Source organism: Suncus etruscus, chromosome 12, assembly GCF_024139225.1.
Source record: "Suncus etruscus isolate mSunEtr1 chromosome 12, mSunEtr1.pri.cur, whole genome shotgun sequence".
In the NCBI taxonomy this organism is placed as follows: domain Eukaryota; kingdom Metazoa; phylum Chordata; class Mammalia; order Eulipotyphla; family Soricidae; genus Suncus; species Suncus etruscus.
Window position 1 is genome coordinate 75,116,496 of NC_064859.1, and position 20,275 is coordinate 75,136,770.

The 20,275-nt window shown below is 46.1% G+C and overlaps 1 protein-coding gene across 1 annotated transcript; it reads left to right on the forward strand.

Annotated features, from left to right (window-relative positions):
* The first annotated feature begins 9,441 nt into the window (after positions 1 to 9,441).
* On the forward strand, positions 9,442 to 15,737 carry RRM2 (ribonucleotide reductase regulatory subunit M2). The gene is given in 14 exon segments (XM_049784658.1): positions 9,442 to 9,558; positions 9,672 to 9,755; positions 10,023 to 10,142; positions 10,268 to 10,384; positions 11,471 to 11,604; positions 13,871 to 13,928; positions 13,930 to 13,966; positions 14,079 to 14,216; positions 15,152 to 15,240; positions 15,242 to 15,256; positions 15,354 to 15,431; positions 15,434 to 15,477; positions 15,565 to 15,622; positions 15,624 to 15,737. Coding segments are annotated over 14 exon segments (1,173 nt in total). The 3' UTR covers positions 15,708 to 15,737.
* Positions 15,738 to 20,275: the final 4,538 nt, after the last annotated feature.

The window sequence follows — 20,275 nt, forward strand, 5'->3', positions numbered from 1 at the left end:
TGCTAGTTGAACCTTCTATATTACTATTTAGGTTCACTGAGCTAGGTAAATTACTATTGTAACTTTCCCATCAAATTTCCTATAATACTACTGGTCTGACTAAAATTGAAAGATGTCTATAGACACTTCAGGAGCCATAGATCTGAAACAAATTTGGTAACTCGTCAATTTGATAAGGTTGAGTTGTGGAGCTGGGCCAGAAAACTAACAGGCAACTTAAATGCATCTATTTGTACTGTAAAAGCTTATCCCTAGGTCTGGAGAGATTATATAGCAGTTAAGGCACTTGCCTTGCATACAGTGAACCCCAATTCTCATGCTCCACACACTGTTTCCTGAGCACCATCAGGAGTGACTCTGAGCACAGAAGCAGGAGTAAGTCCTGAGCTTACTCTTACCAGGTATGGCCCCCAAACTCACCAGGAAATAAAAATAATCAAAACAAACTGAAATGAGGGGTGGAGAGATGGCACAGCGGTAGGGCATTTGCCTTGCACGCAGCTGACTCAGGACAGATAGTGGTTGAATCCCGGCATCCCCATATGATCTCCCCAGCCTGCCAGAAGCGATTTCTAAGCACAAAGCCAGGAGTAACCCCTGAGCGCCCGCCGGGTGTGACTCAAAAGCAAAACAAAACAAAACAAAACAAAAAAACAAACAAAACCCCCAAAAAACATAAAACAAAATGAAATGCAATGTTTACCCTCAGGGTTGACAAAGAATCACAAGCTTGTGTGAGAGAATGTGCTCATTTACCCAGCACCTCCAGGGTGTCTGGAGGCTCAGAACACTAACAGATGTGTCTCTGTTGACCTCCAAGCCTCATTCAGGTGGCTCTGGTGGTCCTTGGTCCTGCAGGCCTTGAGCCTTGTTGCATGCTACACCTTAAGCATTGAATCATCCAGTCAGATTGGGTGAGTAGCACTTAGAAAAACCCCAAGCCAGGGGCCGGAGAGATAGCATGGAGGTAAGGCGGTTGCCTTTCATGCAGGAGGTCAAGGGTTCAAATCCCGGTGTCCCATATGGTCCCCGTGCCTGCCAGGAGCAATTTCTGAGCCTGGAGCCAGGAATAACCCCTGAGTACTGCCGGGTGTGACCCAAAAACCACAAAAACAAAAACAAAAAAACAAAACAAAACAAAAAAAAAAGCCAGCTGAGCCCTGCTGGGAGCTCCCTCCCCCACTCAAGAAAATAAATAGTTATCCCATTTAGGCCATGGATGTGACTCAAACAGTGGAGGACATGTTCGCACATGTCTCAGTTGGTTACTTTGCACTACATAACCCATGATCTGGGTGTGGTCCCTATTTAAAAAAATGGGATTTTAGTCCTATTTGACCCAGTAATTCTACTAATACAGAAATAAGAAAAAATACTAGGAAGATAGCTCAAAGGACTGAAGCTTTTTAGGCATAATAGAACCCCAGTTTGATTCCTGCCACTTTATGATCCCCAAGCTCCACTATCAAATACAAAGAAGTATTATAGAATTGTTTAAACTAGTGGCAAACTGGAAACGACCTGAATGTTTGTGAGAATGGGTTAGATACTTTACATAGGCAGCTACTACTATCTAAAGTTTGCATTTGCCTGGAGCTAAGTTTACACGAAATCTGGCCATGCAGGGGGTTTCAGCTGGGACTACTCACCTGGCTGGTCCTGCTCCTTTATGGTTTTTATTTGTGGGGGGGTACACACCCAGGGGGACCATATGGGATGCCGGGATTTGAACCACCGACCTTCTGCATCCAAGGCAAGCGCCTTACCTCCATGCTATCTCTCCGGCCCCGGTCTTGCTCCTTTAATTGTGCTGTTCTCACACACAATTCTGGCTGTGCTCTGGTGTTCAAACAGTGTTGTGGGTTAAGAGGTACCAGACCGCAGACTGCAGAGGCTGTGCATGTGGTGCATTTGGGCAGCATTAGAAAGTGAACTGGTGGCCTCACACCGGCAAAGCAGACCAAGCCCTCCATGGACTCTGTAATTAGCTCATTGAGCCCCACAAGAATCTCATAAAGGGGCTAGAGAGTGTAGGTGTTAGAGGCAGTGGGGCCCGGTTTCAATCCCTTGCACTGCATGACCCTACTGAGCACTGTCAGGTGTAGTCTCAGAGACCCCTGAGCATCACCAGGAGGCCCCTGTGCTCCCTTGACAGGTGTCAAGTAGCATGACATCCTTCAGCCTCAACGTTGCTGGGAGTGGCCCTGAGTCTTGAGATCACTGCTTGGCAGACCCTCCCCAACAAAAATCTTGGGGCCAGAGTGATAACATAATGGGTAGGGCATTTACCTTGTACACAGTTGACCTGGGATCAACCTGGATTAGATCCCAGCATCCCACATGATTCCTAGAGCCTGTCAGGAGCAATTTCTGAGGGCAGAGATAGGAGTAATCCTCTTGATTTTATTGGAGGATAAAGAAATAAAATAAAATAAGCCCTCCTTCTAGATATTGTTATACCTGTTTTACAGCTGCAGCAGCCCCAGTCAATCACTGACTCTTTCTTCTCAGGGTGACAATGACTGGAAAGTGTCCCCATGTTGAAAGTGAAACCTTCAGAAGCCCGTAGAGGAATAGTTGCTGGATCAAGACTGATCCATCCCTCAGGGAAACTGAAATCTCAGGATTAAAATCACTTCAAAAGAAAAACAAACTGAATTACAAATATCATAAAAAACTAGAGGTTAGGAGAGACAAACCAAGAATTTAAGTTAAGGATAACAAACATACTGCTGTCTCTGGACTCCAGGTTCCTAGCCCCAGAAACAATTGTGCCTTAAAAATACAGAAACCTGGGCTGGAGAGATAGCATGGAGGTAGGGTGTTTGCCTTGCATGCAGAAGGACGGTGGTTCGAATCCCAGCATTCCATATAGTACCCCGAGCCTGCCAGAAGCGATTTCTGAGCGTAGAGTTTGAGTAACCCCTGAGCGCTAACGGGTGTGACCCCAAAACCAAAATACAAAACAAAACAAAACAAAACAGAAACCTGGGCAGGAGCCATAGAACAGCTGGTAGGTCGATTGCCTTTCACAGGGCTGATCCGGATTTGATCCCCAGCATTCCTTATCGTTCCCCAGCACTGTGATTCCTGAGTGCAGAGCCAGGAGAGACCCCTGAAACACCTCCTCCTGCTGCTGCTCCTCTCCCCACTCCCCCCATACAGAAATGTTCCTCAAGATGGACCGATAGGGGCCAGAGAGATAGCATGGAGGTAGCGCGTTTGCCTTGCATGCACAAGGACGGTGGTTCGAATCCCGGCATTTCATATAGTCCCCCGAGCCTGCCAGGGGTGATTTCTGAGCATAGAGCCAGGAGTGACCCCTGAACGCTGCCGGGTGTGACCCAAAAACCAAAAAAAAAAAAAAGGACATAGACGCATGGTGAGGAGTCTAGCTAACAGCCTAGATAGGAAATCCGCAGCCAGAGATCCCCCGCCCAAACTTGATAGCCTAGAGCTGGGAGCGGGAAGCAGGAGGGCGGGGTCAGTGTTAACCCTGCTTGGTGCCTAGAGCGCCTTTTTCAACGGTCAGCGGCCAGCAGAACCGAAGCATGGCCCTGACCTTATGAGTCACCCCCTTCCGTTCCTTTTTGGTTTTTTTTTTGATGCCACATCCGGCGGCGCTCAGGGGTTATTCCTGGCCGGCTCTGAGGATTGTAGAGAAGCCAGGATGGAAACCTGGGTAAGCCGAAAGGCAAACGCCCTCCCTACTTGCTGTGCTATCGCTCTGGCCCAACCCCCTTCCCTTTCTTGCCCAGCTCGTGATGGTCAGGAGGTATTGCAATCATTCGGCCAAGGGCTACTTCTGCTTCTGTTCCACTGAAGAACATTGGTTATTGGGAGACAGAAAAAGGTTGGAACAATGGACTCTGGGGCTGGGGCTAGCTAGGGAGCTGGAGGGAAATTGAAAAAGCAGAAGTACATACTTTGAAGAAGAGGGGTGTGGCGAGCTTTAATTTTCTATTAAAGAAACCAAAAGATGGGGTGAGGGAAAAAAACAATAACAAAGAAACCAAGATATGTCACTTGGAGTTGCAAAATGTGAAGGATGGAACATTCTTTCCTAAGACAGGTGTCCTCAGTATTCTGAGGAACCCCAAGGAGGTCCCAAGTACCATGCCCATTTTCAGTAACACAGCTGGTTCAGAACAAGACAGGCCTGCCTTACATGAGGCTGACCCAGGTTCTATGGGAGAAATTGCCGGGAGTGATTCCTGAGTTAAGAGCCAGGAGGAATTGCCATGTGTGGCAGAAAATAAAACTAAAATAGCAATAACAAAATGAACTTAGCCAGCCTCTGTGCCCTATAGCCCTGTGTGAAGAGGTCCTGGGATTCAGAGCTGAATCCAGCGATGGTGTTTGCTCTCTAGCATACGGAGGAAGCAGTAATTGAGCTGAACTAGAAGGTGGATTGGCAACTTTTCTGCAAGCCAGGTTATTGCTTCTACTCCAGGTATTATTTAGTTAAACTGTATGCTGTGTGGGTGGTGAGACTAGCTTGGGGAGTTGTTTTTTATCTCGGTTCACACAGCCTTCTTTCCCCTCCGGCCTGCCCAGTTTGTTCAGGATAGGACTGGCAGCCTATTTTACAAGTCTTTTTGTTGACTGCTGAATGCCAACCCAGAACTGTAGGCAAGCCTCCCCTTCCCCTCACTGGATTTAGAAAGAAATGAGCCTTCTAGCTTCCTGAGCAGTGTAAGACCATCCATTTTCTCCTTTCAGGGGTCCTCAAACTTTTTAAACAGGGGGCCAGCTCACTGTCCCTCAGACCATTGGAGGGTCTGACTATAGTAAAAACAAAACTTATGAACGAATTCTTATGCACACTGCATATATCTTATTTTGCAATGAAGAAACAAAACAGATACAAATACAATATGTGGCCCGCGGGCCATAGTTTGAGGACCACTGTGTCCTATAGCTGTAACCATAACTGTTCCCTTGCTTCTGGTGAAATATGGACAATGCTATGTTTTACTATGGGTTGCAGTCCATATTGCATGCTTTAATTGATGCGTTGCTTTAATTTACTACAGGCTGAAATGCTGTTTTAGGATATAAACATGCTCACAGTCTTGGACTTATTTGTCACAGGTTCAAGACTGATCCACTGACCAGTGAATGAAACAAATAAAGCTTCCTGTTTCTCTCCTACTTTGGTCTCGGCAACTCTCATTGAATTCAAGGAAATGTGGGTGCAACAATAGCAATTAACAGTGTTTTTTGGCTTCACTCTTCTGTTTTTTTTTTTTTTTAACTTCTTTGTTTAATTGTTTTTGGGCCACAAAACCTAATGGCTTTGCACTCAGGAATTATTCCTGGCGGGGCTGGGGGAATATGCTGGGAATCTAACCAGGCCAGTTGCATGCAATGCAAGCAAGCTGTATTCTCAGATTTTTGGAGGGGTTGGGGTGGGGTGGGGTGGGAAATAACACCTGGCGGCGTTCAGGGATTATTCCTGGCTCTGCGCTGAGAAATCGCTCCTGGCAGGCACGGGGAGGACCATATGGAGTGCCGGGATTCGAACCACTGTCCGTCCTGGATTGGCTGCGTGCCAGGCAAACGTCTACCTCTGTGCTCTCTCCGGCCAAGCGGTACTCTGGCTCCATCACGGACTGACTGCACTTTTATAGTTGAACCAGGGAGGCGACGCCTACCGGCCGATGCAGAGCGCGGGCTGAAAATTCAGGGCGTGTCCCAGTGACGCAACAGCCCGAGGGCCAATCAGGGAGGAGATGTCAAAACCGGAAAGTGCTGACCGCTGCGTTTTGGTCTCCCAGGCTCTACGCTTATCTCCGGATTCCGCTGTCATCTGGGGGTCCCGTGGATCGATTGGACTGGTACCTTCTCTCTGCGACTCGGAGGCATCTAAGAAGGGAGAGCACCAGGGAGCCCGAAGTTCGGCGTCCGAGTCTCCAGGAAAACCCCGGGATTCATCCGGCAGAACCCCTTGCTAATCGCTACCCTTCTGGCAACTGTTTTGGAGATTATGTAAGAACCGCCCCGGTGGAGACTGGGCCTATAACGTCTGTGACTTTGGTGGGAGGTGGTGTAAGGAGAAATGGCGCCAAAGTGGGGTTCGGGTAGGGTGGAGGGGAGGATGTGGAGCAAGGAAAGAGTCCAAGAGAAAACTGTGGTCGCCATTTTCACTCATCAGCTGGATAGTGTAAACAGTTTGGAAACTCGTTCTCGGTTATGCAACTTGCAATTTGAATGTGACTTGGGGGGACTCAGTGATGCCAAGTCTAGATGATAGATAGATTGATAAACGCTTTACTCAGTCCTAAAGTCATCTAAAAAATAGGTTTCCCCTTTTGGAGCCAGGATGCTGAAGTTGAAATGACAATGCTGGGAGTTGTTTAAAATAAAAGACAAACTAAAGCTTTAAATATTGAACTGTTCTATGTTGAACGTGATCTGACCTGTCATCCATCTCTTCTTTTTTTTTTTTGGTTTTTGGGCCACACCCGGCAGTGCTCAGGGGTTACTCCTGGCTCTCTGCTCAGAAATAGCTCCTGGCAGGCACAGGGGACCATATGGGACACCGGGATTTGAACCAACCACCTTTGGTCCTGGATCGGCTGCTTGCAAGGCAAACTCCGCTGTGCTATCTCTCCGGGCCCCATCCATCTCTTCTTGACTGAGTGTATTTGCCTTTCCTTGGTTTGGGGGGCACAGCCGGCGGTGATCAGCTTACTTTCTGGTTCTGGGGCTCAAGGGATCATTTCTTGGTATAAAGACGGGAGCTTATTTGATAAAATACCAAGTTAAGACTATTTATTTTAGTTTTGGGTCCACACTCGCGGTGCTCAGAAATAAGTCCTGACAGGCTCAGGACCATATGGGATGCCACATGCCCGGGGATCGAAAGCGCAATGCAACTTCCTCCTTGCTGTTATCACTCCGGCTCACTTTTTCTTTTTAAGTGAATCAAGATTGTGGTTTATTTTTGTATATTTATTTTTTTAAGCGAAGCAAGGCGATATCATTTTTGTTTTGGGGCCACTCTCGGCAATTCTCAGGAGTTACTCGTGGTCGTTTTCAAGGAACCATGTGGATGCCTGATCTGCCTTGGTGTACTACCTATGTCTCTGGCCCCCACTAGAATGGATGGAAGGCAAAGAGGAAATATGTGTTCAAAAGAAAAACATGGGCTTCTTCAGAAGACACAGAGACATAGAAGAGCCAAGAGAGATACCAGGTCAAGGGAGAACATGTAATTGCAGAGAATGTCTGAAACACCAACTATGGCATTAAGTGGAAGATGGGAGTGAGAAATCGTCCTTGTCCCCCCTCCTTTTAATGCTTTACATCAGTCAGAGGTCCGAAGGTTAGTGATTGATTTACATCCTTGAGTGTTCTGCAGCAGTTGGTACTTTTTATGGCCGGTTAATTATGTTCTTCTCTTCATTCATTCCTGGCAATATGCCATTTTTTCAGGGCAAATTTCTTTTTTTTTTCTCTTTTTTTTTGGTTTTTGGGCCACACCCGGCAGTGCTCGGGGTTTACTCCTGGCTGTCTGCTCAGAAATAGCTCCTGGCAGGCACGGGGGGACCATATGGGGACACCGGGATTCGAACCAACTACCTTTGGTCCTGGATCGGCTGCTTGCAAGGCAAACAACGCTGTGCTATCTCTCCGGGCTCTTTTCTTTTTTTTTTAAAGCACAAAAACAAATGCTTTACTTTAAATAATAAATACTGGATAATAATACTGGATAAATTGATATACATAAAAATAAACAAATAGTGTTAACTAACAGTGAAGTTTGCTACAGTCATATTTATCAATAAATAAAATTCATTTTACCTTCCTTACAACTTCATTAGTGAAACATATTTCAGTGAATTTTTTTCTTTTTAGTTTTTCTTTTCTTTTTATTTTTTTTAAACTGAAACCCAACTACAAACATGTTATACTCACGATGTTTAAACAAAGACACTATTATAAGAAAAATTAAAAATAAATCTTCAATCCATTTTCTTTTTCCCCTCTTTTCTTCCTCTTTCTGAGATCAGACTCTTCTTCCTCTTTCTCTTCTTTCTTCCTCTTTTTCTACTTCTTCTTCTTTTTTTTCTCTTCTTTTTCTTCTCCCCTCTTCTTCATTTTCTTCTTCCTCTCCCAGGGCAAATTTCTGTGGCAAGTTCTGAAAATGAAACACAGATGGAACCTCAGTATAAAGTTCATGTCCTTTTCTCCATGGGTAGCAGGCTGGTGGAACGTTTTCAAACTCCTTTTTTAGGAGCCCCCTCCCCAAAATAAAACCCTCTTCTCATTTGAAGCTAGGACAATGGGAAAAGTGCACAGTGGGGACAGGCTCAACTCGGGGTTGATCCCTGACATCCATCCATATGGTGTGTCCCCCCACCTCCCCACCCTCACCAAACCAAACAAAAAAAAAAAGCCCTTTCATTTTAAGTATTTTGTTGTTATTATTATTTTTTAGAAATAACCTCCCAAGTCAAAGACCTCATTGTCCCAAAATGGGGCACCCCTAAACTCTCAAATCTGATGACGTGTCTATACTGCCTGTGGGAATGAGCAGTTAAGGGGGTAAGAGGGACGCTTTAAGTCATTAAGGATTCAAGTCCGGGGCCCCGGAGAGATAGCACAGCAGCGTTTGCCTTGCAAGCTGCTGTTCCAGGACCAAAGGTGGTTGGTTCGAATCCCGGTGTCCCATATGTCCCCCCGGTGCCTGCCAGGAGCTATTTCTGAGCAGACAAGCCAGGAGTAGCCCCTGAGCACCGCCGGGGTGTGGCCCAAAAACCAAAAATAAAAAGGATTCAAGTTGGGGGTGGTGGTGGTGGATAAGGGGGTGTCTTCGGGGTTCTGGAACCTTCTCCGTCCCCTTCCCCCCACTTCTTCCCTCCCACTGTGACTGGATTGCGAGAAAGAGGAGATGTCCGTCAGTCATCTGGATCCAGTTCAAAACGTTCGCTTTCTACGCGGGAAAAAGCGTTAACGAATGACTAGACGAGGGAGGGCGCTTCTAGAAGAAGGAGGGTTTTTGGGGGTGTGTGGATTGAATTGGTCTGGGTCTGAGGAGAGAAGAGGCCATAGCTTCCTCTGGCAGCGCCCTACAGCCTTCAGCGTGGAATCTGGGGGCCTTGTCTTTCTCCTCCACATTCCTCCTCACGACCCCTCCACCTCAGAGTGGCGGAGGAGAGCGTCCCTAGGAGAGCAAGAGCGTGAGGAGAGCGAGACGCGGGCGCCAGCCAGGTGTGTGAGGAGGAGAAGCCAGGAGGGAGCGAGCCGGGTTAACCACGCCCATTCCCCCCGCTAACCACGCCCTTTTCGCCCGCTGGTCACGCCCAGCCGAAAAGGCGCGGGGTCTTTAAGTGCGGACTGACGCGCCGGTTGCTCCTTGTCCCGCGCTCAGCTCTCCGCCGCCTCACTTCGCTCCTCTCCGCCGCCCGCTGACCCTCCACCGCCTGCAGCACCATGACGACTTCGGCGGCGCGCGTCCCCCTGCAGACCCTCACGGAGAACAGCCTCCCGCAGCACCTCAGGACCCCCTGTGGCAAGGAGCAGCCGGCCCCGGTGGAGAAGGAGAACACGGTGAGAGGCCGCCATGCCTCGCCTCACCTCGCCTCAGCCGCTTGCTTCCTTCCTTCCACTCACTCACTCACTCACACACTCTTTGATCTCTTTTTTTTCCCATCCCCATACAGCCACCGACTCTCAGCAGCACCACCGTGCTGGCCAGCAAGACGGCGAGGAGGATCCTGCAGGAGTCGGTGAGGCGGCCGGGCCCCGTCCGTCCGTCCGTCCTACCCCGCGGGGCGGCGCTCAGGGGGCTTTTGGCGCCAAAACCGCATTGTCAGGCCAGCGCGCCTTTTCCCTCCCGCCTTCCCCCCCCCACACACACATTGCTTTTTCTTGAAAACTTCCTGTCAGAACAAACCCCCAGACTGCTCAATTTGACTAGCTTAAAAAAAGAAAAAAAAAGGACCTGTCAGAAAACCTTCCCCCCACCTCCCCATACATTTTATTTTTTTTTTTGTTCTGAATTTTCCACTCAGAAAACCGAGGAGCCTCTGCTGCGAGAGAACCCCAGGCGCTTCGTGGTCTTCCCCATCCATTACCACGACATCTGGCAGATGTACAAGAAAGCGGAGGCGTCCTTCTGGACGGCTGAGGAGGTGGATATGGGGGGCCCCGTCGTCCTGTGCGAGAGGGGAGCATTACGCTCTTTTTTTTTTGCAACCCCAAGTGTGATCATTAGCCTCTTTTCCATGACCCCCTTCATTTCTTGGCCCTCACTCAGGTGGATCTCTCCAAGGACACCCAGCACTGGGACGCCCTCAAGCCCGAGGAGAGGTATTTCATCTCGCACGTCCTGGCCTTCTTTGCAGCGAGCGACGGCATCGTCAATGAGAATCTGGTGAGGGGCGCCACCCCCACCCCCCAAACCCCCTAGAGAGTGCTGGCTGTGCTGAGGGGTGAGGGAAGAGTTCAAGGAATCTCTCCATCCAACAACCCCGGGTGGGCTCTTTGATCTCTAGAAACTCACACTAAAAATATGCATGCAAGGCCCGGAGAGATAGCACAGCGGTGTTTGCCTTGCAAGCAGCCGATCCAGGACCAAAGGTGGTTGGTTCGAATCCCGGTGTCCCATATGGTCCCCCGTGCCTGCCAGGAGCTATTTCTGAGCAGACAGCCAGGAGGTAACCCCTGAGCAACGCCGGGTGTGGCCCAAAAACCAAAAACCAAAAAAAAAAAAAAAAAAAAAAAAAAAAAAGCATGCCTACATTTGCCCTGTTAACTGTTGGAGCACAGGCTTTTTGCAGTTTTTAACTGCTTCCTTAGGTTCTTTGAGGTCCTTGCTGGGGAGGAGTGAGTGGTTTGAGCCACAGCAGGCAGCTCTCAAGGCTGATTTCCTGGCTCTTTTCTCTTTCAGCTCTGGGATCACTCTCTTGGTAGGGTAGGGCTGGGCTCAGGGTGGGGGACTATTTGGCGCCAGGATTTGAACCCCGGGATTGCACCACTCATCTCCCTCCCGAGTGCAATGCAAGAGCCCTCCCCTGCTGTTCTGTGTCTGCAGCCCCTTTGCTGTTTTTTTGGGGAGGTTTGGATTTGGGGATCATACTTAGTGATTCATACTTAGTAATTCTGAGAGGGGAAACTCAAATATAATGCTGGAGGAAGCTCTTCCTGCAGTTTCTTCACGCCCAGATCCTTAATGGGATTTCTTTTCCTTGACTGGAATTGAATAAAAGAGGAATGAAATGAATTGAGTTGTTTCAGAATTCACACAACATAGAAGCAGCCTATTTTCTGAACTGTAAATGGCTCTTGCGACAGAATAGGGAAGAACTATGAAAGCATCTGTGGTGTCAGAAATCGCTCCTGGCAGGCTCAGGGGACCATATGGGATGCCGGGATTCGAACCACTGACCTGCATGTAAGGCAAACGCCTTACCTCCATGCTATCTCTCCAGGCTGAACTTTTTCTTTAACCTATATATAGGTGGAGCGCTTTACACAGGAAGTTCAGATTACCGAAGCACGCTGTTTCTATGGCTTTCAAATCGCCATGGAAAACATACATTCTGAAATGTATAGTCTCCTCATTGACACTTACATCAAAGATTACGAACAAAGGTGAGTATTTTAAAGTACTTTTATTTCCAGGGGTTTCTAGTTTTTGGTGCTGTTCTTAAGATTCATGCATACAATTAGTTTCAACATGGTGGCTCTGCCCAGTTCAGTTTCCTTTTCCCCTCCTGTATTTCCATTTTTTTTTTAAATTTGTACAGGAATAGAAAAGTGACATCTGAAAGACTGAGATAAACTCCCATATCATTTGTCTAGTCTGAGGAAAAAGCCTTAAATTTAGTAGCCAGTTATTTAATAGGCAAAATTATGAGTTTGTGTCAGTTTAGAGATAGTGATAGTATATCATTGAACTTTTCATCTAAAACTTCTGGGGGCGGAAAACCCTAGAGGCTCTACAATAGTGAACCAAGATATCAGGTCTTTATACTCCATGCAAATCTGTTAAGGCATAACCTGAGGCTTGGGTGAGGTGAATGAGTGTCTGGATGCAAAGTAGAAGATAACTTTCTCATCAGAGCCTGTTCCAGCACAGAAGGTAAGGCTAGAAGTTATGAGTGAGGAACTGCATAATAATGCAGACTGCAGTGAACTTTGGTACTATTTTTAGGCAGACAGCAGTTTGACTAATGGTTAAGATTGCACAGTTGGAATATAGACTGCTAAAGCCTGGGCGGTGGCGCTGGAGGTAAGGTGCCTGCCTTGCCTGCGCTAGCCTAGGACAGACCGCGGTTCAATCCCCCGGTGTCCCATATGGTCCCCCAAGCCAGGAGCGACTTCTGAGCGCATAGCCAGGAGTAAACCCCTGAGCGTCACCGGGTGTGGCCCAAAAAACCAAAAAAAAAAAAAAAAAAAAAAGGATGAGAATTTGGAACTACTACAGGTGGGGACATGGATGAGGAATACTGAGCCAATGTGGATTATTTGGAAGTAATTCTTGGTAGCTTAGAATGCTAACTGGACTGAGGATACTTTAATGGTTATGAGATTTAAGGGTCAAAGTGATAGGTAGTGTGTATGTCTCTGGGTATGATCCCAAAAATTAAAAACCAAAAAAATATAAACATGGGTGGGCTTGAATAGTATCTGGCTTAATTAAGGCTCTTGAGTCCCCTGGTTTGATCCTGGCACTACATAATTCCTCAAGCTCTGTCAGGAATAAGGCCTACCCGCCCCTTCCAAATTTGAACCTTTGTAGACGAAGGAAGGGTACGATTGAGATAAATTTCCAAAAGGTAAAAATTTTTTCCACCTGGCATGCTCAGGGTTCAGTGCTTTTGGAGGGTTTGGATGCCCATCTGGGGTGTGCAAGATTGAACCTGGGCTGACCATGTAGTGCCCTACACAGTATCTCCCTGTTCCCAAATTCCAAGTAAGGCTTGGTAATTAGGAGAGGGGTCAGAGAGATGTACAGGGGGTTTAAGGTGCTTCTCTTTACATCATGAACACTGCTCCAAACCAAACTGGAGAGACCAATTCCAGTGTCTGTCTGATACAAAAGGGTCAGGCTGGGAAATTGGACTCAAGGAATATGTTAAAAAGGGGGTGGAAGGCTGCACAACAGTACTTTCTTTTCTGGATCAGCAGTGCAACATTAAGAGTAGGTGGGGCTGGGAATACAGCTCAGTGCTAGAGCTGCAATTAAAATGATTGGCTTTAATTTTAGTCTTAACAGTAATACTGGCTAACAAGATACAGGGGTCTGTGGATCTGGTCATAAGAAATAACTAAGCCTATTAGTACTCTTGGACTTAGTTTTATTTATTTAATTTTGGTTTTAAGGGCCACACCCAGTAATACTAGAGGTTACTACTGGCTATGATTTACTCATGGCTTGGGGGACCATATGGGACACCAGGGGGTTGAACCCATGTCCATTTTGGGTCATCTATGTGCAAGGCAAATGACCTACATGCTGCGTTATCGCAATAGCGGCCCATGGACTTAGTTTAATGGTTTGTAAATATGGTGTTCAGTAGTGGCTTTTATTGCATAGTGTCATTCCCATCAATAAATTGTATACAGTAGCTTCTGTGTAGTCTAGCTTTGAGGTTTATTTACATGTCTAGGTTTGTGTAAGGTCTAGACATTAAGTTTAATGACACATTTCTTACCTTAGCTACTGATTAAACAAGGCATGACAGTATTTACATGAAAACAAACACACAATTGAGACTTTACAAGGAATACTAGAATAAAAGCAAGCCATTAAACGTGTTAAATTTGAGTTCTAATTTAGCCTTAGTCACGAGGTTCCTAGAAACTTGTGATAGATTTTGGCTGTGGTTGCTAATGCTCTCTGTGTGCCTTCTAGGGAACATCTCTTCAACGCCATTGAAACAATGCCTTGTATCAAGAAGAAGGCGGACTGGGGCCCTGCGTTGGATTGGGGACAAGGAGGCTACCTATGGTAAGGATGCTTTTAGTCCAGTTTAGAACTGGTCTTATCTATTCTAAATGTTCACACCTGCCTAGGAATATGAATAATTCTTAGTAATAACTTGGTGTTAACTCCTAAATAGGAGAACGTGTTGTGGCCTTTGCGGCAGTAGAAGGGATCTTCTTTTCTGGCTCTTTCGCATCGATATTCTGGCTCAAAAAAAGAGGACTGATGCCTGGCCTCACATTTTCCAATGAACTTATTAGCAGGGATGAGGTGAGTCTACTTTTAAGATATCTGCCCTATATTCACATGTGGATTCAACCAGGTGACTTGATAGTAGGGAACACGAAGCAATTTTACTTGGGATTCTCAGTGTAGTTATAGAGATACAGATTTTGACATGTAGTGCTTTACAGGTGTTACTACATACTCAAAATTGATAAGAATCCAGATACTGAGAATCCATTGTAATCTAGTATATATATTTGTACCTGATTGCAGATAGGGGGTAAAAAGTATCCAGATTTCTGGTATAAATTCCATTGGAAAGGCAGAGAATATCTGTTCTTTGTTGGGAATACAGCTCAATGCCAGAGCTGCCTTAAAAGGTTGGTTTTCCCTCATTAGGATACTCTTCCTTCCTGTGGAGAACTCAGAGCTACTGTGCATTTAAGACTAAAAAGTAATGTGTAATATATATAAACTAAAGTATGGTGAAATTGCATTTTGATTTTTTTTTTGAGCACTATATAAATCTAAAGCATTGCAGGGCTGTAGAGCTAGTACAGCAGTCAGGTTGCTTGTCTAACATGTCCAACCCACCTGGGTGTGATTTCCTATGGTCAACAGAGTCCCTCAGTAAGCCCTGAGCAACACAAGGTGTGTCCCCCAGATAAAGAAATACTGACTGCTGAGTTTGCCTTCCTGCCAGTGGTAGGAATAGAACTCTCAGGCCTGCCTTTGGCTATATCACCTAGGGAGGAAGCCAGGCCCTGCCCTGTGTGTTTATTATTTAGGTGGCACTTGGAGGTCTAGGTGGGGGCTAAGTCTACATTTTCAGCAGCTGAACGTCCTTTTCCTTCCATTGTCTTAAATGCTATTAAGTTGGCCAAGGAAGATCTGTAAGAAGGCCAATAAAGAGCTGTTTTCCCTCATCTCTATTAAATAGATAGGTATCTCTGGCTTTCTTGTGATCTGAATTCTTTCTTCTAGGTTTACATTGTGACTTTGCTTGCCTGATGTTCAAACATTTGATAAACAAACCTTCAGAACAGAGAGTGAGAGAAATAATTCTCAGTGCTAGTGAAAATAGAACAGGTGAGTGATATGATACCTAAAGATTTTTCTGCTTGCGTGAAAGACCCAGCTCTGGGCCTTTCTTTTGGTTAATTAGAGCCTGTATTTTCATCCCCAGGAGTTTCTTACTGAGGCCTTGCCAGTGAATCTCATTGGAATGAATTGTACATTAATGAAGCAGTACATTGAATTTTGTGGGCTGACAGACTTATGCTGGAGTTGGGTTTTAGCAAGGTAAAAGTGTATAGTCTTCATAGCCTTCTCATTCTTAGTAAACTACTTACTCTGTACTTATATATGCTCTGAACTTTTGCAGGTTTTCAGAGTAGAAAAATCCATTTTGACTTCATGGAAAATATTTCATTGGAGGGAAGACTAACTTCTTTGAGAAGAGAGAGTAGGAGAGTATCAGAGGATGGGAGTGATGTCAAGTCCAACAGATAATTCTTTTACTTTGGATGCAGACTTCTAAGAAAAAAAGGCTGCATAAAATGCAAAGGTATATTTTTTTGCATTGGGGGACCAACATGAAACTGCTATGGAAAAGAAATGGACAATGACAACCTGTAGCATGCAAGGATAACCTTTTGGGCACTTGCCTACTTATGGGTTCAATCCTTAGCATTTCATGGTCCCCTGAGCACCACCAGGAGTAATTTCAGAGTGTGAAACAAGGAATTAGCCCTGAGGGTTGCTGAATAGATCTCATCTGTTTCTTTTTAGTTTTGGGGTCACATCTAGTTGGATACTTGGGTTGCTTCCTGAGGACTGTAATCCTCTAGGAGCAGCCCCTAAGCACCTAGTTGGGTGTGGCCCCAAGCATAGGCATAGATGATATATATATAGTTAATACTAATATTTAGTTAATTTTTTTTAACCCTGGTTGTGATCTTAAACCTGAGTGGGGGAAAATTTATGCATTAATGTGTTTGTGTATGAAGGTGGAGGGTACATTACATACATGGGACTTTGTATCCATCTACTTTTATGTTCCACCCTTAAGCAAGACACAACCTGAAAATTAAAAGTTATTCCTATTTTTAAATTATTAAACTTTTATATATTAAAAAATTGCTTTTGGGGTTAGAGTAATAGTACGAGTGAATAGGGCACTTGCTTGAACACAGCTGACCCAGGTTTAATCCCTATGTCATCCCATATGATTCCCTAAAGCACCATCAGGTGTACAGAGCCAGAAAAACTGCTGAATATCGTCGGAAGTGGCCCCAAAACAAACAACTTGCCCTCCCAAATTGATTTTACTGTGTAAAATAGAAGCTTTTCAATAATTCGAATTTCAACTCTGCAAGAGAAACAAACAGGAAGTAGTTGCATAGAGCCTGTTTCATTTGGGAAGAGTTCCTTCCTGGTCTTTCCTGGTATGGAGGGCACATGAGTTTTCCTGACAGATAATAACTCCTGGTCATCACCTACACTGCACCTCACGTTTGAAAAGCAAGTTTCATTTTCCCGATCATCGCAAGTGGAGGTGGTTCCGAAGGGCTATCATCATCAATGGAGTTTTGCCTTGCTGTATGGGCTTGTTCACATGTTCAGCTGTATCTCCATAAATGTCCTTCCCTGAACCTATACACACCTATTTTAAATGCTTTCTAAAAGGAAATCAGTGTGGGCCAGGGTTGTGGCCCAGTGGAACAGCGCCTTGCCTTGGATATATATATATAAATAAGGCCCAGTGATTTGGTTCTCAGTGCATGCCCCACACCCTTCTTTAGCATTTCCAGGTGTGGCTCTCACAACGATAGCAAACAAAGTCCCTGACCTGAAAGAAAAAACACTGCCTAGTTCAATTCTATCAGCATTCTTGAGTGTACCATCCAAGATGTCCTTAAGGAAACTGGTGCTTAAGTGGACCTGTATTGTTTGGGGGTGATGGTACAGTTATGGGGGTGGCCCATGTGCTGGAGCAGGGGAGCTGGAAATAGGCATTGTAGGTGACCTTGGCCCCAAGGTGGCAGTACCAGCTGGTGACTGGCCTACTCTTGTCTTGTTTTTATCTCAAAATCTCACAGAGGGCCCTTGCTGATCCAGTTATTAATTGTTTTCTGGAAACACCTAGGGCATTGCAGTGAGGCATGAGGACCCAATTAACAGCCAAAAACTAGATTAGGATTTGACTTGGTTGTTGGGATGATCTGGGTTGGATGACAATGAATTTAGGGCTGCAGTGGCTGCCATGAAACCATGAGGACAAGCCAGAGAGTGAGGATGCATAGGAAAAAAATTAATGTAGGGAAATGGTCTATATAGTCTTCCAGGCCCAGCCATATGATAATCCCCCATATTTGTAATGGAATAATGCACAGTTCCTGAAAGTTATTGTTAATTCATGGCCTGGAATTCTTGAGTTGAGAGGATAAGTTTAGTTTTAGTTTACTGATAGTATCCAGTGGTTGAGGAGTGTTCTCTAGCATGCTAAGGAAATATACAGGTGAAGAGAAAGGCCAACTGGAACTGATGCTGCAGCTCTGGCACACTTGCACCTTTGCCATTTATGCCTATTTATTTAGAGCTAGAGTGGCAGGGAGGTTATATTCTACCTTGTCTGTGTCACCATCCTGGCCTTGGGGCACTCACCTGGGTCAACCCTCCTGTTATACTAGTCAACATTATTTGGGGCAAGTGCTTTCTTTCCACTTCCTCTTGCAAAAGGAAGTTCCAGTTAGCTTAACCACTGCAGCAAAACAGGCTGAAGAGGGCGACAGACACTGGATTAGTTAAAATCCTAGGGCATGCAGGGAACAAGCAGCAGGTGGTGGGATATGGGAAATAGGAAGGCTTCAGATAGTGCCCTGGAGGTTTGAAGTCTCAAACCTGTAGGGTACTAGAGATGGAACCCAGGTGCATTCAGCTTGTTACTCCAACTTGCCTACTTCTGGAGATCTTACTAGATTCCTTGGGCTCATCTAGGTGCTGAATCAGTGCCTATCTCAGGAGTTTTTGTTTCTATCAGTGCTCCAATAGCTATAGCTTAGGCTGCTGATAGAAACTGTCACCCCCACAGCCAATCCTGGAGGGACAGTAACAGTAGTTGGGGGTGTGTGCTTTGTATTGCAGGAGGACCCAGGCTCAATGGCCAGGAGTGATCTAAATATTAGAGAAAAAATTCCTAGAAAAGGTGACCCGTATAAAAAATAGGTTACTGGTACCTGGTATATTTTAAAATCAGCTTTATTCAGAAAAATTGTATGCTATCCTAGTTTGCCCCCCAAGAGCCTGCAATTGTGATGACTTTTAGACAATTTGAAGTTGTGTAACAATGAACTTTAGGATAGTTTATAAAAAGACTAGGAGGCTGGAGAATAGTTACAGTGAGTAGTGTGTTTAGGTTTGCATTTGCCTACTTTGGGTCTGATTCCCAGGTACTACATAATCCCGAGCCCCACCATGAGTAAGCCGCTGAGCATTGCTGGGTGTTAGCCCTCCCCCAAATAGGGAATTGGGAGATAGTACATGCATCTAACTTGGGTTCATTCCTGCCAATAGAGATTCTTGGTGTAGGCAGGAGTAACTCCTAACCACCTGTGGGGCCATTAAACCAAGAAAACTAGAGACCCTAGACTCAATGAATTTCTTGTACCTTCAGCCCTACTCCACCTTTTACCTCTGGGAACTGGACATTTGGGGCCCAATAAAAGTCAATGGAAAAGGGACTGGGTATTTGTTTCCTAGAAATGTAGTCAGAGAGCAAAGAGTTGGGCATCTGTGGAGATTCGTTTCTATATCTCAATGCTTCCCATGGAGCAGTAGAACAATAATTCACCTTAGGAAACGTCTGTGACATCAAACAATACGTGCCTGGGACGTCAATATGTGCTTGGGAGCTAACCTGGCCTGTCTGAAGAGCCTGTCATGTGCAGGCAATACCCCAACAACAAAAGTTTAGGGAGGCTGGGCTTATAGGGAACTAGGCTAGTCAAGGAGGCCAGGGTTCTAGAGAGTTAAGAGCGAGGTAAGGGTGGGGACCAAGGCAAAGGGTCACCAGGGAGAGGACCAGAGGAAAGGAAAAAGAAGCATAACCAAGTTTTCCAGTAGTTCTGGCAGCAACCATCCAGCTAAGCAGGCCAGCCTCGCCCCGCCTAGTACTTGAGCTAGGAGGGGGGGGGGGCTTATATACCCATCGGGCGATTACAAGGGATTCCTCCTCATTGAAAATCAATCACATTTAAAGGGACAGACCTTATGGCTGATCAGGAGCCATAGGAGTCTAATCCAAGAGGATCCCTTTTCTGTCTTGGGGTCGTTGCGCTAGAGGCCAGCAGGAGAGAAAGCCAGTATGCGTCAGGGAGGATTGCTCTAGACATCTCCAAGAGTAGTATCTGGTGGCACATGAGAAGATATGAGAGCCATATTACCAGCACCCAGAGTTTCATTTCATTCCCAGAGACACACGTTTATTCCTCTTACTTTAAAGAGTTTAAGTAGAGACAAACAGGGGGGGCCGGAGCGGTAGCACTGTGGTACTCTTTCGATTCACGGGTTCGGATTCTCAGCGTTTCTTATGGTACCTGAACCTGCCAGGATCGATTTCTGAGCACGAGAGCCAGGAGTAACTCATTGAGTGCGGCCTGGTGTGGCGCCCCCTCTCCCCCCGCCTAGAGACAAAAACTGGATTATGAAATCACGTGCCGTAGGATTGGGGAAGGGCATTTAAGGTGATCCACTCTTTTTTTTTTTTTTTTTTGGTTTTTTGGGCCACAGCCCGTGATGCTCAGGGGTTACTCCTGGCTATGCGCTCAGAAGTCGCTCCTGGGCTTGGGGGACCATATGGACACCGGGGGATCGAACCACGTCCGTCCTAGGGCTAGCGCAGGCAAGGCAGGCACCTTACCTCTAGCGTCACCGCGCCCGGCCCGTGATCCACTCTTTTGAGGTGGCAGCATAAAGTCTAGGAGACGGCTCAGCTACAAGTAGTTTGGGATTGGTGAGCACCAGGCAGGAAGCAGGGGACCAAAGAGGTGTAGGTACTACAGATAGGGCATGCTGGGTTAGGGGCAGAAAACCAACTGACCAACTGAC